The sequence below is a fragment of the Chlorocebus sabaeus genome, chromosome 23 (assembly GCF_047675955.1).
Source record: "Chlorocebus sabaeus isolate Y175 chromosome 23, mChlSab1.0.hap1, whole genome shotgun sequence".
Lineage (NCBI taxonomy): Eukaryota > Metazoa > Chordata > Mammalia > Primates > Cercopithecidae > Chlorocebus > Chlorocebus sabaeus.
The window spans coordinates 42,290,645-42,307,516 of NC_132926.1; the positions used below are offsets into that span (position 1 = coordinate 42,290,645).

Consider the following 16,872-nt stretch of genomic DNA (forward strand, 5'->3'; position numbering starts at 1 on the left):
GAATCTGCCTTTCACTTACATCCCAACCTCTCGATGGCTGTGGCCCTGGAGAAACCCCAGTTATCTCTGCACTCCCTGGCTCAGGCCTCCAGGCCTCTCAATGGCCTCAGCATGGGAACACCTGCTCCCCAGGCCCTGTGATGCTCCTCCTGGTCCTGCTGTGAGTCTGGACACTGTCTCTTAGTTGCCATCAATGCTGGAACTTTCCTGAACTTTGGGCCTCACTCTTTTCTTTTTTTCTTTTTCTTTTTTTTTTCTTGAGACGGAGTCTTGCTCTGTCGCCCAGGCTGGAGTGCTGTGGCCAGATCTCAGCTCACTTCAAGCTCCGCCTCCCGGGTTTACGCCATTCTCCTGCCTCAGCCTCCTGAGTAGCTGGGACTACAGGTGCCCGCCACCTCACCCGGCTAGTTTTTTGTATTTTTTAGTAGAGACGGGGTTTCACCGTGTTAGCCAGGATGGTCTCGATCTCCTGACCTCGTGATCCTCCCGTCTCGGCCTCCCAAAGTGCTGGGATTACAGGCTTGAGCCACCGCGCCTGGCTGGGCATCATTATTTTCTTTCTTCCCTTTCCAACTGTGGGTGATTTCACTTTCTCCTGTTGCTTTAAGAATCTGAGACCCCAAGTCTCCATCTCCAGACATGATGGCTTTTTCACCTGAGCTCCAGACCCATGCTGCCAGAGAGACACTAGATACCACGTCTGAGATGCCTCACAGATATTTCTGATTCTGAATGCCCAATCTGGCCTCTCCCCCACCTGCTGTAGTCCTTTCTGTCCCTCCCGTGTTCCCCTCTCACTTGTGGCTCAACCAGACTCCCAGCTCCTCAACCCCTGGCCTCTTGTCATCTGCCCAGGGAGTCGTGCCTCTTTCTCTGCCTGCACATTTCCCATCTGGTCTCCCTCCTCTGTCCCACTCTTGGCCACTCCCCACCTTTTCTGGACCACAGGCCCTCTGAGAATTCATTTCTGAATCTAACATATCTGTATTGAGTATCAACTATGTGCCAGGCACTCTGCTAGAGGCTCAGGATATGTCAGTGAATAAAACAGACATGGTCCTTACCTTCATGAATCTCTAGTCTAGCTTCTACTATAGAATCTGGCAGAAGCCTCGTCCTTTTCTTCAGGAAAAAAAAAATGTGACTTATGTACTCAGTTTGTTTGTAATTCTAGAAGTCCACAGAGTCACTGACCCCTGGGAGTGCCTGACGGGCAATGATCTTTCTAACAGGAACATCTATTCAATCATCCATTCAAGACAGAGCTTGAGAGCCTACTGCGTGCCAGGTACAGCCTTGGGGCTCTTCCGACTCCTCTTCCTGGCCTACAAGTCACTGCCCTGCAGTTTCCTGACACTGCTACACTCTCGGTCTTTCCTTTCATGGCACTGGACTTGAGCCCAGGCTGTTCCCTATGCTGGCAGCTCTCCTCCCCTTGCTTGTCCCTGGCAAAGCTCTCCAAGGCCCAGCTTAACTGTCATCTCTCTGGGACACCTTCCTAAGCCCTCTAGGCAGCTCTCATTGTCTCCTCCCATGGTGCCTTAGACATGGCTTCATTGCTTTGTGGAGGGATCTGTCTCTCCTTCCAGCATGAGAGAGCCTCAAAGCCTGGATCCCTATACCCAGACACCGGCTTCTCCCCTATTGGGCCTGGCAGAGAGCTCTACACTGAGGACTAAACTGATGCGAATCTTGCAGGACTAGCCCTCCTCTCCTGGGTGTAGAGTCCCACTGGGACTGGGCAGGAGATCCTTTGGATGGTTCTAACCTTCTGAACCAGTTACTGTCCTGGTTAGGCCTCCATTTCCTCTGAAGAATCCAGAAACAGAGCCTGGTCTTCTCCTCTTGGGTATTATGGACCCATAAGAGTCTAAAGTGTGCCCTCTGCCCCCTACCTTTCAGGGCCCTGCCCCATTTGCTGCATCAGGAAACCTCCCTGTTCTCCCTGTCCTGCCCCTGGGCTCTCAGCAGTGACTTGTGAGTGGTGGAGGAGTGGGCCATGATAGAGAACTTCTGACTCCCTGCAACCAAGGTGCCCTCAGAGTGACTTAGAGAGAACGGCCACCTGCACACACCACCCATCCAACACTACACACCCCACCTAGTAGAGGGGCCAGGGGCAGCAGCAGGAGTCTGCTTTCTGGCAAAATGTTATCTGTCCTGTCTGCCCAGACAACAGCTGACTCCCCTGCCTCCTGGCACTCTCCCTGCCCAGGCCGCACTCTGTCTGGGCATCTCTGTTGACCTATAGAGACCCCTCCTCAGCGGGTGCTGTCTCTGTGCCCCTGCCCTGAAACATCTCACCCAAGCTTTCCTGTGCCAGGAGCAAACTGCCCCCCCAAGCCCTGGGCACAGGGCCTTCCCTGCAGAATCGCATGTTCCCTTGTTTATGAGGGGCAGGCTGGAACAGGCCCCTTGAGCAGGCAGGGGGCGGGGGGTAGGCACTGTGGAGGACACAGCTGCCCAGATCCCGTCCCTGCCAGCAGAGAACCAGCTGGGGAGGTCGTGGGGGGGCGTGGTCACCATCTCAGGGCAAACCTGGGTCAGCGCGTGATGGGGCACCAGGAGCAGAACACAGCACCTGGCCTGCCAGGGAGACAGGAGAGTCCTGAATCCTCAGGCTTCCACCTGGAGCTGGGAGTGAGGAAGGAGAAGGTGGTGACTCCAGTTCCTGCAAGGGCTGAGAAACCCTCAGAGCCCTGCCCCTCAGCCTGGACCCAGAACCCCATGTGCATCTCTGGGGCCGGCTTCCGTGAAACCATGAGACAGCTGCTAACCTAGGACACCTGCAGCAAGCCTCAGGGTCATTATCTTTGTCCCCTGCCTCTTTCTTGTTCCTCAGAGGGAAGGGGCACTCCCAGAGCCCTGTGCCTCCCTTCTCCAGGTCTCACATGCCTGCAAGTAGGGAATCCTTCCTTAGCGTCCTGCTACATATGATGCTGTAGAAGGGAAGGGCCTCTGAATTCCAGGGTGGGCGACAAGGAGAGTCCCCTGTGCATCAACACCCCCACCCCCGTACCCTCAGGCGATCCCCCTTCCCTGCTAATCTGGTGGGTGCACAGGGAAGTGAGAGAAGCCATACCCTGGGGGAAGCTGGAGTCTGTGGCATCTAATTTGGCTGGATCAGGGAAAGAGATGCTGTCTTAGTCAGAGGGGCCTCCAGGGCTCTCTTTAATGAAGGGAACAAACTATAATTGACAGAAGAGGGTTGTGGCCCGGCACCAGGCCAAGGAGACAGAGACCAGCTTGAGGCAGGAAGGATATGGAATAGTTAAGCAGCTGTCACCACAGCATCAGCAAGGACATCACCACAGCAATAGGGTCTATAGAAAAGACAACCTTGTAGCACCCTTGTTTGGAGGATCTGGGGGTAAGGATGCCTGGGAAGAGGCTCCCCATCAGAGGTGGAAGCAGCCCAGGTAGGGACTGTGAGCCAGTTTGCATCTCCTTGACCCTGGCCCAGCCTCTCTGCTTGCCTCCCCTTGGCCTCCTTACCCCATCAGCTCCATAGCTCAGTTTTACATACCCTAGGCTCAGGGCAATGATGGCTCTACTGCCCTCCCTCGTGTTCCCCCACCTCTCCAACCCACTACACATAGGCTGGAAACCTGGCTTTTTAATTCAGCACTAAAAAGAGGAGGCAATCATACCATCTACAGAAATTACCATGTTACTTCTTGCTTCCTCCTGGGGGCCAGGCTGGGGTCCCAGGCTTTATCCAGAGCTCGTGCTGGCCCTTGGAGGCAGAGGAAGGGGTGAGGGCTGTGAACAGACCCTTGCAGAGCCTAAGCACCCTGGGGTAGCTGCAGGGAAACTCTGAGAAGGAAGGAGAGGTTTGGCTGGGGCTTCAGAAAGAAGAGGGGGACCAGGGCCAGGTGCCCTGGAGTCACAGCACTGGGGGGATCCGCCCAGGCCTGGCCGGTTCTCAGCATGCAGGGACTAGGTTCAAAGCTTCAGGGCTAGCCCCAGCTTTGGGTTCCCAGAGATAGCCCATGTCCTCATGAACTGCAGCTCCTGGCATACCTCCGCCTTTGCCTTGCCAAGTGCCCTCGGGCAAGTCAGGAAGTCCCTCTAGGACTTGGTTTTCCCTTCTGTAAGAAGAGAACACCCAGGTTGGCCCTGAGGATCAAGTCCAGGATCTTTTTGTTCCCCAAGGTGTACAAGCCCCTGGCACACAGAAAGTGCTCAGTAAACATTTGTTGAATGAATGAATGAATGAAACAAAAACCCCTTGGAGAAGCCACAGAGTGCCCCTTAGTGGCAGGGCTGATTTTGAGAACAAGGGAGAGCCCCAGGTTTGGACGAGGAGTCTGGGCGCCATCGCCATGGGAATCTGTCAGGACAGCCGCCCTCCCAGGTATCTGGGAACAGGTCTTGCGTACCCAGAATGACAGGTTGCCACTTCCCAGGAGAGGCGGAGGCAGCTGGGAATGAGGGAGGTGGCCATGTGACTTCCTATAGGGCCTGGTTTACTCCCCCAGAAGAATGTTACAACAGTGGTCCGGCCCTAGAAAAGCGGATGTGAGGGATCATAGATTTAGGACCTGTGAGCAGCCACTAGTCCTGCCCTGTGTTGTCCTAAGGGCCCAGGGCTCCCTGCAGCTGCAGGGACTCCATGCCCCACCTGGACTCCAGAAATCGCTGGGCGGAGGGAATCTCCTTCCCATCTAAACTGCAGGGCCACTGTGGCTCTGTGGAGAGAGACGACCGCTGGGTGACCGCTGGGGAGCCACAGCCGGCCCTGGCTCATGCCTCTCTCCCTCTTATCCCCTCCCTAACCAGAAAGAACTCACGACTACAGTTCAACAAGGTGAAGGTGGAGGACGCTGGGGAGTATGTCTGCGAGGCAGAGAACATCCTGGGGAAGGACACCGTCCGGGGCCGGCTTTACGTCAACAGCGGTAGGTGGGCCCCGACAGAGGGAAGGGTCCTAGAGGGGTTTGGCAGGGCAGGCCAGTGGCCCCCCGGCCCTTGGGGCCTGCATGTGATCCATCTCGCACTCAACTCCCCTCCCTCCTGCTGCTGCCATATCAAGCCCTAGATCTCAGCCGATTCAGAGAAATGCAGTCGAAGCATAAATGTTTAGCTTTGTTATCTGGGCCTGGAAGAGCCGCCAGCTCTCATTTTAAATACCCTGAAAACTAAATATTTTGAAATCAAGAGGTGGGGGTGGGGGAAGGATATTTTTAGAAGGCAATTATAGGAGGCTGGGCTGCCAGGAGCGGGGCTGCAGGGAGAGGCAGGCCCAGGGCATGTGCAGGCTGACTGCCTATTGCCTGTTGCTTTGCTGAGCACCTGAGCGCAGGCAGCCATCTCCAATGGGCCATGGGTAGGCAGCTTGGATGCCTGGGGCCCCTGGTGGCAGCCTCTGTTGGCAGCCTCTGTTCAGGGACAGCAAACTCCTCCCTCACAGGCCATCCCCACTCCTTGAAGTCTTGCAAGGTCAGAACCTCACGGCACCTCTTACCTTCTCGTCTCTACAGTGGCAGACCCAGCCTCAGGGTAGAAGCTGCCTTCCTGTTGCACTGCCCTCTCAAGCCCTGGTTCTCCCTTGACTGGGGAAATTGCCTCTCCTCTCTGGCAAAACTGCCTGTCCTCAGGCAGTGCCCTCTCCACTCTAGCCTGAGTACCTTAAATCCCATAGATCACTCTCCTGCTCCCAACACACACAGACTGAGTGTGCCATGTGGTTACCTATTTATTGGGGTTCACTTTGACTCCTGCTCATCACAGAATCTAATCCTATATCTGTCATTACCTACCTCTATTTCCACCAGACAGTCTTCCAATATGTCCTAAATCCAGAATGGTCTAAAAGACGACTTGGAACACTCTCTGCCCTATGACCCCCAGACAAAAACCTAGTTCAGACCCTGTCTGTCCTGTCCTGGTGAGGGACACCCTATCTCCCAGGCCCTTGTGCTCCTTGGTCTCCCTCGCCACTGTGTCTAATAAGTCTGAGTCTCCATGGCCTTGCCATTCTTCTTTCTGGATCTTTCTCACACCTGCCTCTTCTGCTCTAACTATACCTCAAGGGTAACCCCGGCTTGGGTTTCATCCCTAGTCACCTGAACCAGAGCAGCAGCCTCCTAAGGTGCTTTTATCCTGTCATGTTCCCCACCCCATAGAACCACAGAACAGGGACTTTGTTCTCACCACCCTGGCCTAAAAGATCTTTCCAACCTAACTTCCATCAGTCCCCTGTCCATTCCATTCTTACTCTTGCTCCTGTGCCATCCTGACTCATAGGATGGGTCAAGACAGTTTCTCTCACTGTGTGTTGACCTCATTCTTTCCTACTGTAAAATGGGCCTCTCTCATGTTTGGGGAGTGGGGTGGGAAGAGGAGGCCATGGCCTTATCTCTTCCTCCTTGACCATCCCAATACACTGCAGCGTCTCTCCCAGCTAGGGCTCCACTCCTGGGCCAGTCCTTGGCCAACCATGCTCTGATGGCATCTCTTGAACTCTAGCCTTTGATTAGCCTTCAACTCTCATGCTATTGCTGAACTTTCTCTGTGGGCATGGCCACCCCAGTGAATCTGTGAGCCTCAGGAGTGGGGGGAACAGGGAGGATGCTTTCTCCTGGAAGTTGCAATCATAGCCAGTATTTATTGAGCCAAACTCCACGTTATCCCATGAACCCATACTCAAAGTCAGGATGTATTTTATAAATAATGAGAAGCTCAGAGAGATTAAATATTTCACCGGAAGTCAAACACCTAGTTAATGATAGAGCTGTACAATATAAAAGTAGTTGGCAAACACTTAGTCTCTGAGCTCCGTGGGGCTATGTCTAGTCTGTCTACCACCCTAGCCTCAGGGTCTAGCACAGCACCTGGCTCACAGTGGATGCCTGGTAAATACTATATAAGAGAACTTATAACCTGCTCCAAGGTCTTTACTGCCTCCTCTATGGCCCAGCCTTGGCATGATAGCAGGGAGGGTGTCTGAGCTCCTACTTCTCTCATCCTATCCCAAGTGTGGGCTGTATGTGGGGTCTAGCACCTGCCACCTCTGCTATAGTGGTCAGACATTCTCAGATCCACTTTGGATCTGGGGCCTTCCTGTTTTATTAGTCAAGACTTTCTTGACTGGAACTAACTTAAACCTGTCTTAAGGGATTTATTTATTGCCTTATAAAACTGGTAAGTTCGGAAGTGGAACTGGCCCCAGGCGTGACAGAATCTAAGAACTCAGAGGAAGGGTCCAAGAACTCATAGGATGGCTCAAGACAGTTTCTCTCACTATGTGTCGGCCTCATTCTTTCCTTCTGTAAAATGGGCCTCTCTCATGTTTGGGGAGTGGGGTGGGAAGAGGAGGCCATGGCCTCAGACAGCTCCAGATCTACCGCATCCCAGCCCACCGCCTGGAGAAAAGAGATAGCTTTGTCTCTGTGTCGATAAGTACAGTCACAAGGATGGATTCTGATTGACCCTGCCAGGTCATGTGGCCCACTTGACCAGTCACTGTGCTTGGAGGGTGGGGCCATCCTTGCCTGACCTGTCTGTGTGTGCACAGGGGCTACTGAGAGACAGAGCACTGTGAGTGATGGCCTGGTCAGAACTCCATGGAAAAGCACTTCCCTAGAGGGGTGCTGTTAGCAGAGGAAGCAGGAGTGGCTGCCATGCAGAAAACCACAGGAGTGCCCTCTCTCTTGCACAGGGCTTAGGGCCTGTGGCCAGAGGTGGTGAGACCCCTCAGATAAGCCGAAGTCCCGTCCCACACATGGAGTCCTGTCAGCCCTCAGCAGGCTGTGCTCTGATCAGTTTAGGAACCAGACAGTGGAGCCTTTGGGCTGGGCACTGAGGGCATATCTGGAATCCTAGCTTCCCACAGCCTTCTTGCCTCTTGACTCTCCAGGGGAGCGGCAGGGCAGAGCAGGGGAGAGAGTTTGGAGATTTGGCCTCATCCAAGCTCTATGTCATGCAACCCTGAGTAAGTCACTTCACCCCACCAGTCTTCGTTTTTCCCATTATGGGGCTGAACTAGATGATCTTTAAGCCCCTTCCCTCCAAAATCCTGGGATTCTGAGTTTCATGCTAAGGCTGACATGCTGTGCACCTAACCAGTACACACACACACACACATACCACACCACTTCTGCTGCCATGTGCAGTCCATGGCAGGCAAGAGCCTACCCTTGATGTGGAGAGCTGAACAGGGCCACTGCTGGGGACCAGGGGGCCCCTGCTGGGGATGTTTTCCCAGGCAGAGATGCCCAGGCTCCTTGTTTATCCATGGAGCCCAGGAGACCTGCAGCAACCACACCCTGTGGTCTGCCCCCTCTGACTCATCCCAAGGTGGGTTGGTTTGGCCCGCCCAGGCCGAAGGGAAACCAGGGCTACAGGGATGGGGCAGCCAGAAGAGGGCACGGGGAGGCCATCGGGGATCAGCAGGCTGCTCGGTGGGCATCGCTTTGGCTCTTGGGTGGCTACTACTCTGTTCGGGTGGAGCCCAGGGCTGCTTCCACAAATCAGATTAGGCCTTCCTTATAGTCAGAGCTCTGCCAGCTCACAAAGAGACTCCCGCCTTCCTGAACTGGCGGGCCGGAGGAGTCGGCAGGAAGTTTGTGGTGCTAACACAATAGCTTGGTCCAACCCACTTCTGAGTTAGAGAAACAGATGTCTCATCCCAGGTGAAAGGGAGCTTGGGAATGTCCTGAGGTAACTGTACCAGCCCCTGATGTCAAGCTTTGCCCCGGAGGACAGGCAGGTTTGACCTGGGGTGTCATAGGACCATGGAAGCCCTGGAGAGGTCTCTGGGCCAGTTTCTTACCTGGAGTCTTGAAAAGGCTGGCTGTTTAAACACACACACACACACACACACACACACAGATGCACACTCATGTCAGTCATGCATTCAGCAAGTGCTTATTCAACAAGATCTTGCTCAGAGCTCTGGGGAGTCACAGTCTTGGCCCCCAAGAAAGTCCCTCAAATGCAGGAAACTAAAACCTGAACTCTAAAAGGTCTGCCTTTTCTAACAAACTGAGAGGAAGGTAGGCAATTTATCAAAGGGAAAGGGGCCTCGATAGCTAAAGAGGCACTCAACCAGAGTCTGGAAGGACAAGCAGAAGTTTTCTCCATGAGCAACGGTGAAAAGCAGCTGTGGTTGTGGGCAGCAGGGGACGCATCTCCACAGCAGTGGCTCCCACCCCGCCGCTGTGCCTCTTCAGGGGCCCTGATAAACTCACACCAAGACATTAACGGTTCATCAAAACTTCCTGGGCTTACCCCTCTGGGGTGCTTTTTTAAATTAATTTTTTGAGATATAATTTATATATCATAAAATTCACCTTTTAAAGTATACAATTCAGTGGTTTTTAGTATATTCACAAAGTTATATAACCGTCACCACTAATTTCAGGACATTTTTGTCACCCCAAAAAAAAACCCCGTGGCCTTTAGCAGCCACTCCCATTTCTCCCTCTCCCTAGCCCAGGCAACCACTAATGCTGCACATTTCATATAAATAGAATCATACAATATGTGGCCTTTTGTGACTGTCTTCTTATACTTAACATAATGTTTTCAAGGTTCACCATGTTGTAGCATGGATCAGTACTCCGTTTCTTTTTATGGCTAAATACTATTTCACTATATAGACATACCACATTTTATTTATCCAGTCATAAGCTTGGATTCTTGGGTCATTTGGATTGTTTCCACACTTTGGCTGTTATGAATAATGCTGCTGTGGACATCTGGGCACAAGTTTTTGTGTGAGCATAGGTTGTCAATCTCTTGGGGAATACACCTAGGAGTGGAATTTCTGGAGCACATGATGAGCACATTTAATTTTTTAAGGAACTCCCAGACTGTTTTCCAAAGCAGCTACACTATTTTACATTCCTACCAGCGATGCATATGGGTTCCAATTTCTCCACCTCCTCACCACCACATGTTATTATCCGTCTTTTCGATTCTGGCCATCCTAGTGAAAGTGGTATCTCAGAGTGTGTGCGTGTGTGTATGTTTTATAGAGATGGGGTCTTGCTACATTGCCCAGGCTGGTCTTGAACTCCTGGTCTCAAGTGATCTTCCCGCCTTGGTCTCCCAAAAGTGCTAGGATTACAGGGGTGAGCCAGCCATGGGCTTTGATTTTCATTCCTCTAAGGACCTTTCTGGAATATTTGCATTTAATAGGAGACCGTCCTTTAATCTACCAAAAAGATATCATTATCAGTCAAGGATACCAGACTAATCCCTGCGATAGTAGCACAGGGCACTTTTTTCCCCCCAAAGAATAAGATGTTTATTTTCTCATTCATTCATTCAGTAAACATTTGTTAAGCACCTGTTATGTGCCAGGTACCGTGCTGGACATTGGGGTTCAGGGTAAACATGTCAGACATGGCTCCTGCGCTAATGGAGCTTACATTCTAGTGAAGGAACTAAGCATTAGACAGCAAACAGTTGGCTGGGCGTGGTGGCACAAGCCTGTAATCCCAGCATTTTGTGAGGCTGAGGCAGGCAGATCATGAGGTCAGGAGATCGAGACCATCCTGGCCAACATTGTGAAACCCCGTCTCTACTAAAAAATACAAAAATTAGCTGGGCATGGTGGCATGTGCCTATAATCCCAGCTACTTGGGAGGCTGGGGCACGAGAATTGCTTGAACCTGGGAGGCAGAGGTTGCAGTGAGCTGAGATTGTACCATTGCACTCCAGCCTGGGTGACAGAGCAAGACTCTGTCTTGGGGGAGAGAAAAGCAAACAGTTGCACACCAGTCATGTAATTATGTTAAAATAACTATAAACAGAAGTATATGAAGCTAAGAGAGGGAATAAGGGAGGAACCTGACCAGCTTAAGAAGTCAGATGAGGCCTCCCTGAGACACTTGTTGTATTTTGAACATCCTGGGCAGGAGAGTAGTTGGCTTATTAGAATAGCAGAGCTATGACTAGTGTAGTCTGAAACATACTGAAGGAGAAAGATGGGAGATGAAGTGGGAGAGGTGGTGAAGCCCAAATAAGACCTGGGAAGAAGTTGGGGGCTTTATTCTGAGTGCAAATGGAAGCCACGGGAGAGCTTTAATAATAGAAAACATTGACACAATTTACATATTTTAAAGACCACTGTGGCTGTTGCAAAGTAAAGGAGATGAAGGCAAGAGTGAAGGCAGAAAGACCGGAGAGGAAGCTATTGTGGTCATCAAAGAAAGAGACAACGGTGGCCTGGACTGGGGGAGGAGGTAGCGAGACATGGATGGAGTCTCTTGAGGAAGTGGAAATGGCAACCCTTGGCAATAGATGGCTATAGGAGAATAAAGGAGGATGAAGTCAAAGATGCCCTCTAGCTCTTTGGTTTGTGCCATTTGGTCACTGAGATAGGGAAGACTGGGGAAGAAGGTGGGTAGGGCAGATGGTGCAGAGCCCAGTTTTGGACTTGTTGAGTTTGGGGTGCTGTGAGCCATCCCCATGGAGGTGTAAAGGGAGAGTCCATGTCACCTTCACTTCTCCAAACACGGGCGACCATAGTGAGAGATACGGATACACTGACAAGGGGGGTGTAACCACATTGCCTCAGGAGCCCACGCGTGCTAGAACAGTGTAACTACGCCACAGTGTGAGCGCAGCTCTTCCATGTGGAAATCTCCATGGAGTGTGGCTTCGCCACTGGCAGAGTTGGGCTGCAGTGTCTTGGGAAGGCCCTGCTGTTACAGAGGAGTGGCCTTTCTGAGGTGGAAACACCCATGGTCACTCTTTCCCCACACCCTCTGTGACTGGCTCCCCAACTGTCTTCCCTTTTTACCTTCCCGGGGCCCCAGCCTCATCCCCACGACAACATGATGCTGGCAGCCCAGGCTCAATGCACCCGGCTGGGGAGGCCCCATCTTTCCTCAGGAGTTGTCCTTGTCCTCCCAAGGCCCCGATGAGCACAGACATATATGTGTGAGAAGCCCAAGTGTGCAACTGTGGCCCCGGCCACCCCAGTATCCTCCCTGCTGTCCACTGCTCACTCGGCTGGGGTGAAACAATGGGCACAGCAATGGGCAGTCTGTGCCACCCACAACTGCAGAGGGCGCCAGGCAGGGCCTGGCAGATCCAGACTGAGATTTCTCTGGCTTAGCCAAGGCCCACAGGAGGGCCCAGGCCTGCAATCCTCACAGCGCTTGCGTTCGTCTGCTTATGTCAAGCCTGGGTGCTGATGGGGAGGATGTACAGCCAGGGGCTAGGAGCCCTGAGGCTCTGTTGCAACACACACTGCACTCTGGCCAGACATTCGCTGCCTTCTCTCTCTTCACTCCTCCTGTGCCATGCAAATGAAGAGCAGGACAACCTCGAGGGTTCTCCCAGCAAGGGGATTTTACAACTGGCAGGCGTGGTCACCTCAGCTGTTTCTCTTCTCTGTCCCTTTCTTAGTTCCCTGGGTCTCACTGACCCAGAAGTGGGGCAAAGATCAGCAGGAGGTCTCCAGTTCCAGCCAGCACGTGGGTTCCAGCTGAGTGTGGGGTTGAGCCGAGGAGGGAGACCTCAGCAGGGGTGGGGCTCCGGGATGCCAGCTCAGCAGCAGGCATGATGTGGAGGGGACGGCGAAGCCGGCCCTGCCCGCTGGATTTTATCAGCATGCTCCTCAGACATATACAGAGGCAGAGCTGTGTATACACTCCTGGCCCCCCGCGCTCCATCCGTCTCCCCACATGTCTAAACACTGAGGGCGCCGAGTGCCTGCCCTCCTCCTCCTCCTCTCACTTTCACCCCCATTACTGAGGGGAATGAGAGAGACCCAGTACCCCTGAGGAGACAGGGCCAGCTGGGGTAGCTTGGGCCATCTCATTCAGGAGGCCACTGCTGGGCTGGGTGGGAGAGAGAGGCCCTCAGAGGCCCTGGGAGCTGAGGGGAGCAGGACCTGCTTCTGGCTGTCCAGTCTGGATTGGACGGGGCATTATCTAAAACTGATGTTTGGGGCAAGAATGTTCACTTGAAGCCAGCTTTCTGGATGCCATTCCCTGATGAGGAGCAGAGCTTCAGTGATGTTCATTTCTCAAATGAGTCCAGTCCATCGGACGTGCAGTCTGCGCTAGCAGCCTTAAGGCCCAGCCTTGCTCTCCCCCAGTTTCGCATCCCAGCTGCCCCCTTCCCTTTCCCCAGCCCTGTCTCCTCCCCAACAACTTGAAACCCATGATTTATGGCTGGGGCTGTCCGAGACCTGGAGGCTCCCTCTAGGGGCAACAGCTGATGAGGTCGGGGAGGAGGGGGCTGTCTGGGGTGGGGAGATATGGAGAAGACCCCAGATGCTTATGGAGATGGGGCATAGTAGGCTTTGAAGCATTTCTGGGAGGTTTGGAGCTAGCCTAGCCCTTGGAGAAGGGGAAGAGAGTAGAAGCTAGGGTTCCTCCTACCTCCAACATCTCTCCAGATCTTAGAAAATGACCATGTCCTGAAGGTGCCATCCCCTGAAGGCCCAGCTCCCTTCCAGCCACTCCCTGGTTCACCATGAGAGCCCAAGCCATGCAGGCGGGTGTAGGTGTCTCTTCCCTGCGCTGCCTCCTATGTTTGTTCACCACGTGAGACATCAGCATCTCAACCACCTGTAGGGGAGTCCCCGGAAAGCCAGGCAGGGAAGGGGAGAGGTGGGCCCTTACTCAGCAGAGGAAGCAGTTCCTGCTCTCATCTCACCTTGCTCCCCCCACAAAAGAATGAAAATCTTCCTGGCCTTTGGAAGTTTGCCTAGAGCTTGGGTGCAAGGTTGCACTGGGCATATGGGCAGAGCTCATGGTGGCCTCTCCTTTGCCTTATTGGTGACTAGAAGGGACCACCAGACCTCCCCTCCCCAGTCATTCCTGCAGCCTCTGGTCATCTTCCAGTTTTGAGATGGGGCATGAAGGAGATGATTCCTAGGACCTAGAGATGGTCTCAGTGGGTCACTGGCACATGTCTCTCATACCCTCAGTGAGCACCACCCTCTCATCCTGGTCGGGGCACGCCCGGAAGTGCAACGAGACAGCCAAGTCCTATTGCGTCAATGGAGGCGTCTGCTACTACATCGAGGGCATCAACCAGCTCTCCTGCAAGTAAGTGACCAGTAGGGGTGGGCTTGGGGGCAAGAGCAGGGTAGGAGATGCTGGGTCAGAAGTGGAGGGCTCTGGTAAAAGAGGGTTCCAAGCCACTGACAAGAGGTCCCCAAGGGGTGTAGACAGGAAGCTTTGCCCTATTTCCTAGCCCTTTCCTGGAATATAAGGAGATATAAGCTCTAAGGGGCACAGGGGCTTGGGGAGTCCCCATTTCCCAGGCCCCTATCCACCCCATCTCCTGATGTCTACCCTTTCACCAACACCCTTTAGGGAGATGGGGATGCTAGTCTATGCCCTAGGCACTGGGCACTGGGTTTTTCTCTCTCTCTCTCTCTCTGTCTCTCTCTCTCTCTCTCTCTCTGCCTCCCTCAGTCCCTCTTTCTCCCCATCTTTTCCTCCCCATCTCTCAGCAACTCTCCAAACTTTGTTCTTAATGAACGTTTCCCAGGCTGCATCTTCCCCAGTAGCGAGGAGCCTGGTGGGGCCAGGCAGAGCACAGGTTCCAGAGCCCTTTGCTCCTGTAGTCTTGAGGGGAGAAGAGGGGTCTGCCCAGAACCTAGTACTGACCTCAGGATCTGGCTGCCCTTCTGCCCTACAGGACCCCATTGTACAAAAATGCCCTGGGTGCTGCCTGTGCCCCTTCAGCCCCTAGCCCCCACTCCATGGGATGAGGGGATGCCAGCAAGGACACCACTCTAGGTATGACCCAATGGGGGAGGTCAGGGTGGAGGAGAGGCTCAGGCTGGGGCCTCTCAGCCTCCCCAGGGGCCAGAGCCTGCTCACCAACCAGGCAGGGTGGCCCCAGCAGGAACTCCAAGGAGCTCAGAACCACCCACTCCCCATAGAAAATGGGGCAGGTGGGAGAGAGGCTGTCGGGGGGGCTTGTTCAGGCCCAGCCAAATCTTTTGGGCAGCTGGGCCTACAGTGCCCCCTGGACAGATTCTCTGGTGAGTGTGTGAGGAGGGGAGGGGAGCTTGGTGAGGGCAGCACAGACTTTGGACAGATCTAGGGGAGGAGTAGGAGGGGGGCCTAGTTAATAACTTCAGTGTTTCAAAGCAGCCCAAGACTATAGCCCTGGAAAGGTGCTAAAACTGCCCCATTCCCATGGCATCTGGGCAAAGGCCACCAAAACTTTGATGGGGATTCAAAGAGAGATGTTTGACCTTCCGCCAGGCAAGGTCAGACTCAGTACTTCTCAGCTCGCATGCCTCTGATCTCCCGCTCCAGATCCACAGCCCCCTTCCTGGACACACCCTTGCCCGGGAATGTGAGCCTGGTCTGAGGAGGCCAGGACTTTTCAAGACCCCTCCACCTAACAACATGGTAATGAGGGACCGCACCTCCTTTATGCTCACCTCAGTGCTGGGTGACCCGGCCCGCACTGCCAGGCAGAACCATGGCTCTTGCCCCAGCTGGCCTCCTCAGCTGACTTCCTCCCTGGCCCCACCCTGCCCCTGCTGCCACCTCCTTCCCACCCTCCCCAAATCTTAGGGGGAGAGTCCCAATAGCAACAACAGGCCCTCTAGGGAAGTTCTCAATGCAGACTCAGCCCCTCATCCTTCCCTGCCTCCTGCCTCTAGGAGGCTGCCATGTTCGTATGACAGACCCTAGGAAACATTCTAGCTGTGAAAGTTGATCATAGTTCTTTGGAACAGATCTACTAGAAATTCATCAGGGTCCTGGAATACCTCACAGGGATGACCCAGCCCTGCATCCCCCTTTCCTTGTCTCCCGCATCCTCCTCCTCCCTGTGGCATATACACTAGGTAGGTCTCTTCTCTTCCCTAGCCCCTTGGACCCCGAACCTTAAAGGGATCCAGCACTGTCACTGAAGTCAGCCCTCGTCCAGGCAGGGAAGGTTCTGGCCCCTCAGGACAGGTGCCAGGGCTGAGGAGGGCCATGGGGGCCAGGGCTCCACTGCTAGAGTTCGGTGTGGGCAAGGGAATGGTGAGATATATGGGCTCCAGGAGGGCCCTGCCAGCAAGGTTGCACCCCTAGGACCTCTGAGTCCTGCCCAGCTAAATCTGAGAGGAGCAGAGGCAGGAGCCTGAGCCATTGTGAAGATGGTGCCCTGTTCCCCTCCCCACCAGGGAAGGGAAGCTGCACTGCTTAGAACTTGGTACCCAGAGCCACCACTTCCCCATCTCAGCCTCCCCTGGTTCCAGTCAAGGTTCCTGGAACCAACTTCCCTGACTCCCTTTGTCAGCCCTCGAGGGAGAGGGCATCCCTGGTGGAGATGCGGTCAGAACGGCAGGTCCTCATAGCTGTGCTGGAGAAGGGCAGGGGGGTGGGGGGCAGGGCAGAGCCCAGAGGCCATTCTGGGGGTGGATGAGCTGCGGGGGAAGGGGGGCAGGCCTCTTGGGGTTCCTGATGACACCTGAATGGAATAAAAAGGAAAGAATTTAGGAAACGGAACTCACGTCTTACCATTTGTGCTGTTTGTTTACTTTTTATTTTGATTTTTTTGCATTTCCGCTTAGCTTGGATAATGAAACTACACTGGTCAGTTTCATTCCAGTTTCTATAAAAATCAGTTTTCCTTCCTGGTTTTCTTACACTTGTTGTTGTGTATTGGTTCAGAGCCCTGCAGGGAGTGTTGGAAAGCAGGCACACTCCGTCCCTCCTGTTTTTCTGGAATTCAGTGCCAAAAGAAACAGTGTCACTGATACTGAATTTTGTTTTAAAAAAAGACAACGTAGGGGGATTTGAAAATGGGAGTCCAAATCAAGGTGACTGTCCCCTGTCTGGGCCAGACAGGGGCCTCAGTAGTCCCTCTTGCTGCTTTCTCCTCTTCTCTCCGTGTGTTTGTAGAGCACGGTTGGTGCGTGACTCTTGGGGACTGGTTCAGGGGATG

General features: G+C 53.6%; 1 protein-coding gene across 4 annotated transcripts in view; it reads left to right on the top strand.

Moving 5' to 3' along the window:
• NRG2 (neuregulin 2) overlaps positions 1-16,872 on the top strand; it is a 260,716-nt gene that overhangs the window by 222,053 nt on the left and 21,791 nt on the right. For all 4 annotated transcript variants that reach the window (XM_073010636.1, XM_008014663.3, XM_008014664.3 and 1 more), the window contains 2 exons: positions 4,783-4,901; positions 13,898-14,018. In XM_073010636.1, the coding sequence (XP_072866737.1) occupies positions 4,783-4,901; positions 13,898-14,018 (240 nt within the window). The remainder of the gene's footprint in view (positions 1-4,782; positions 4,902-13,897; positions 14,019-16,872) is intronic.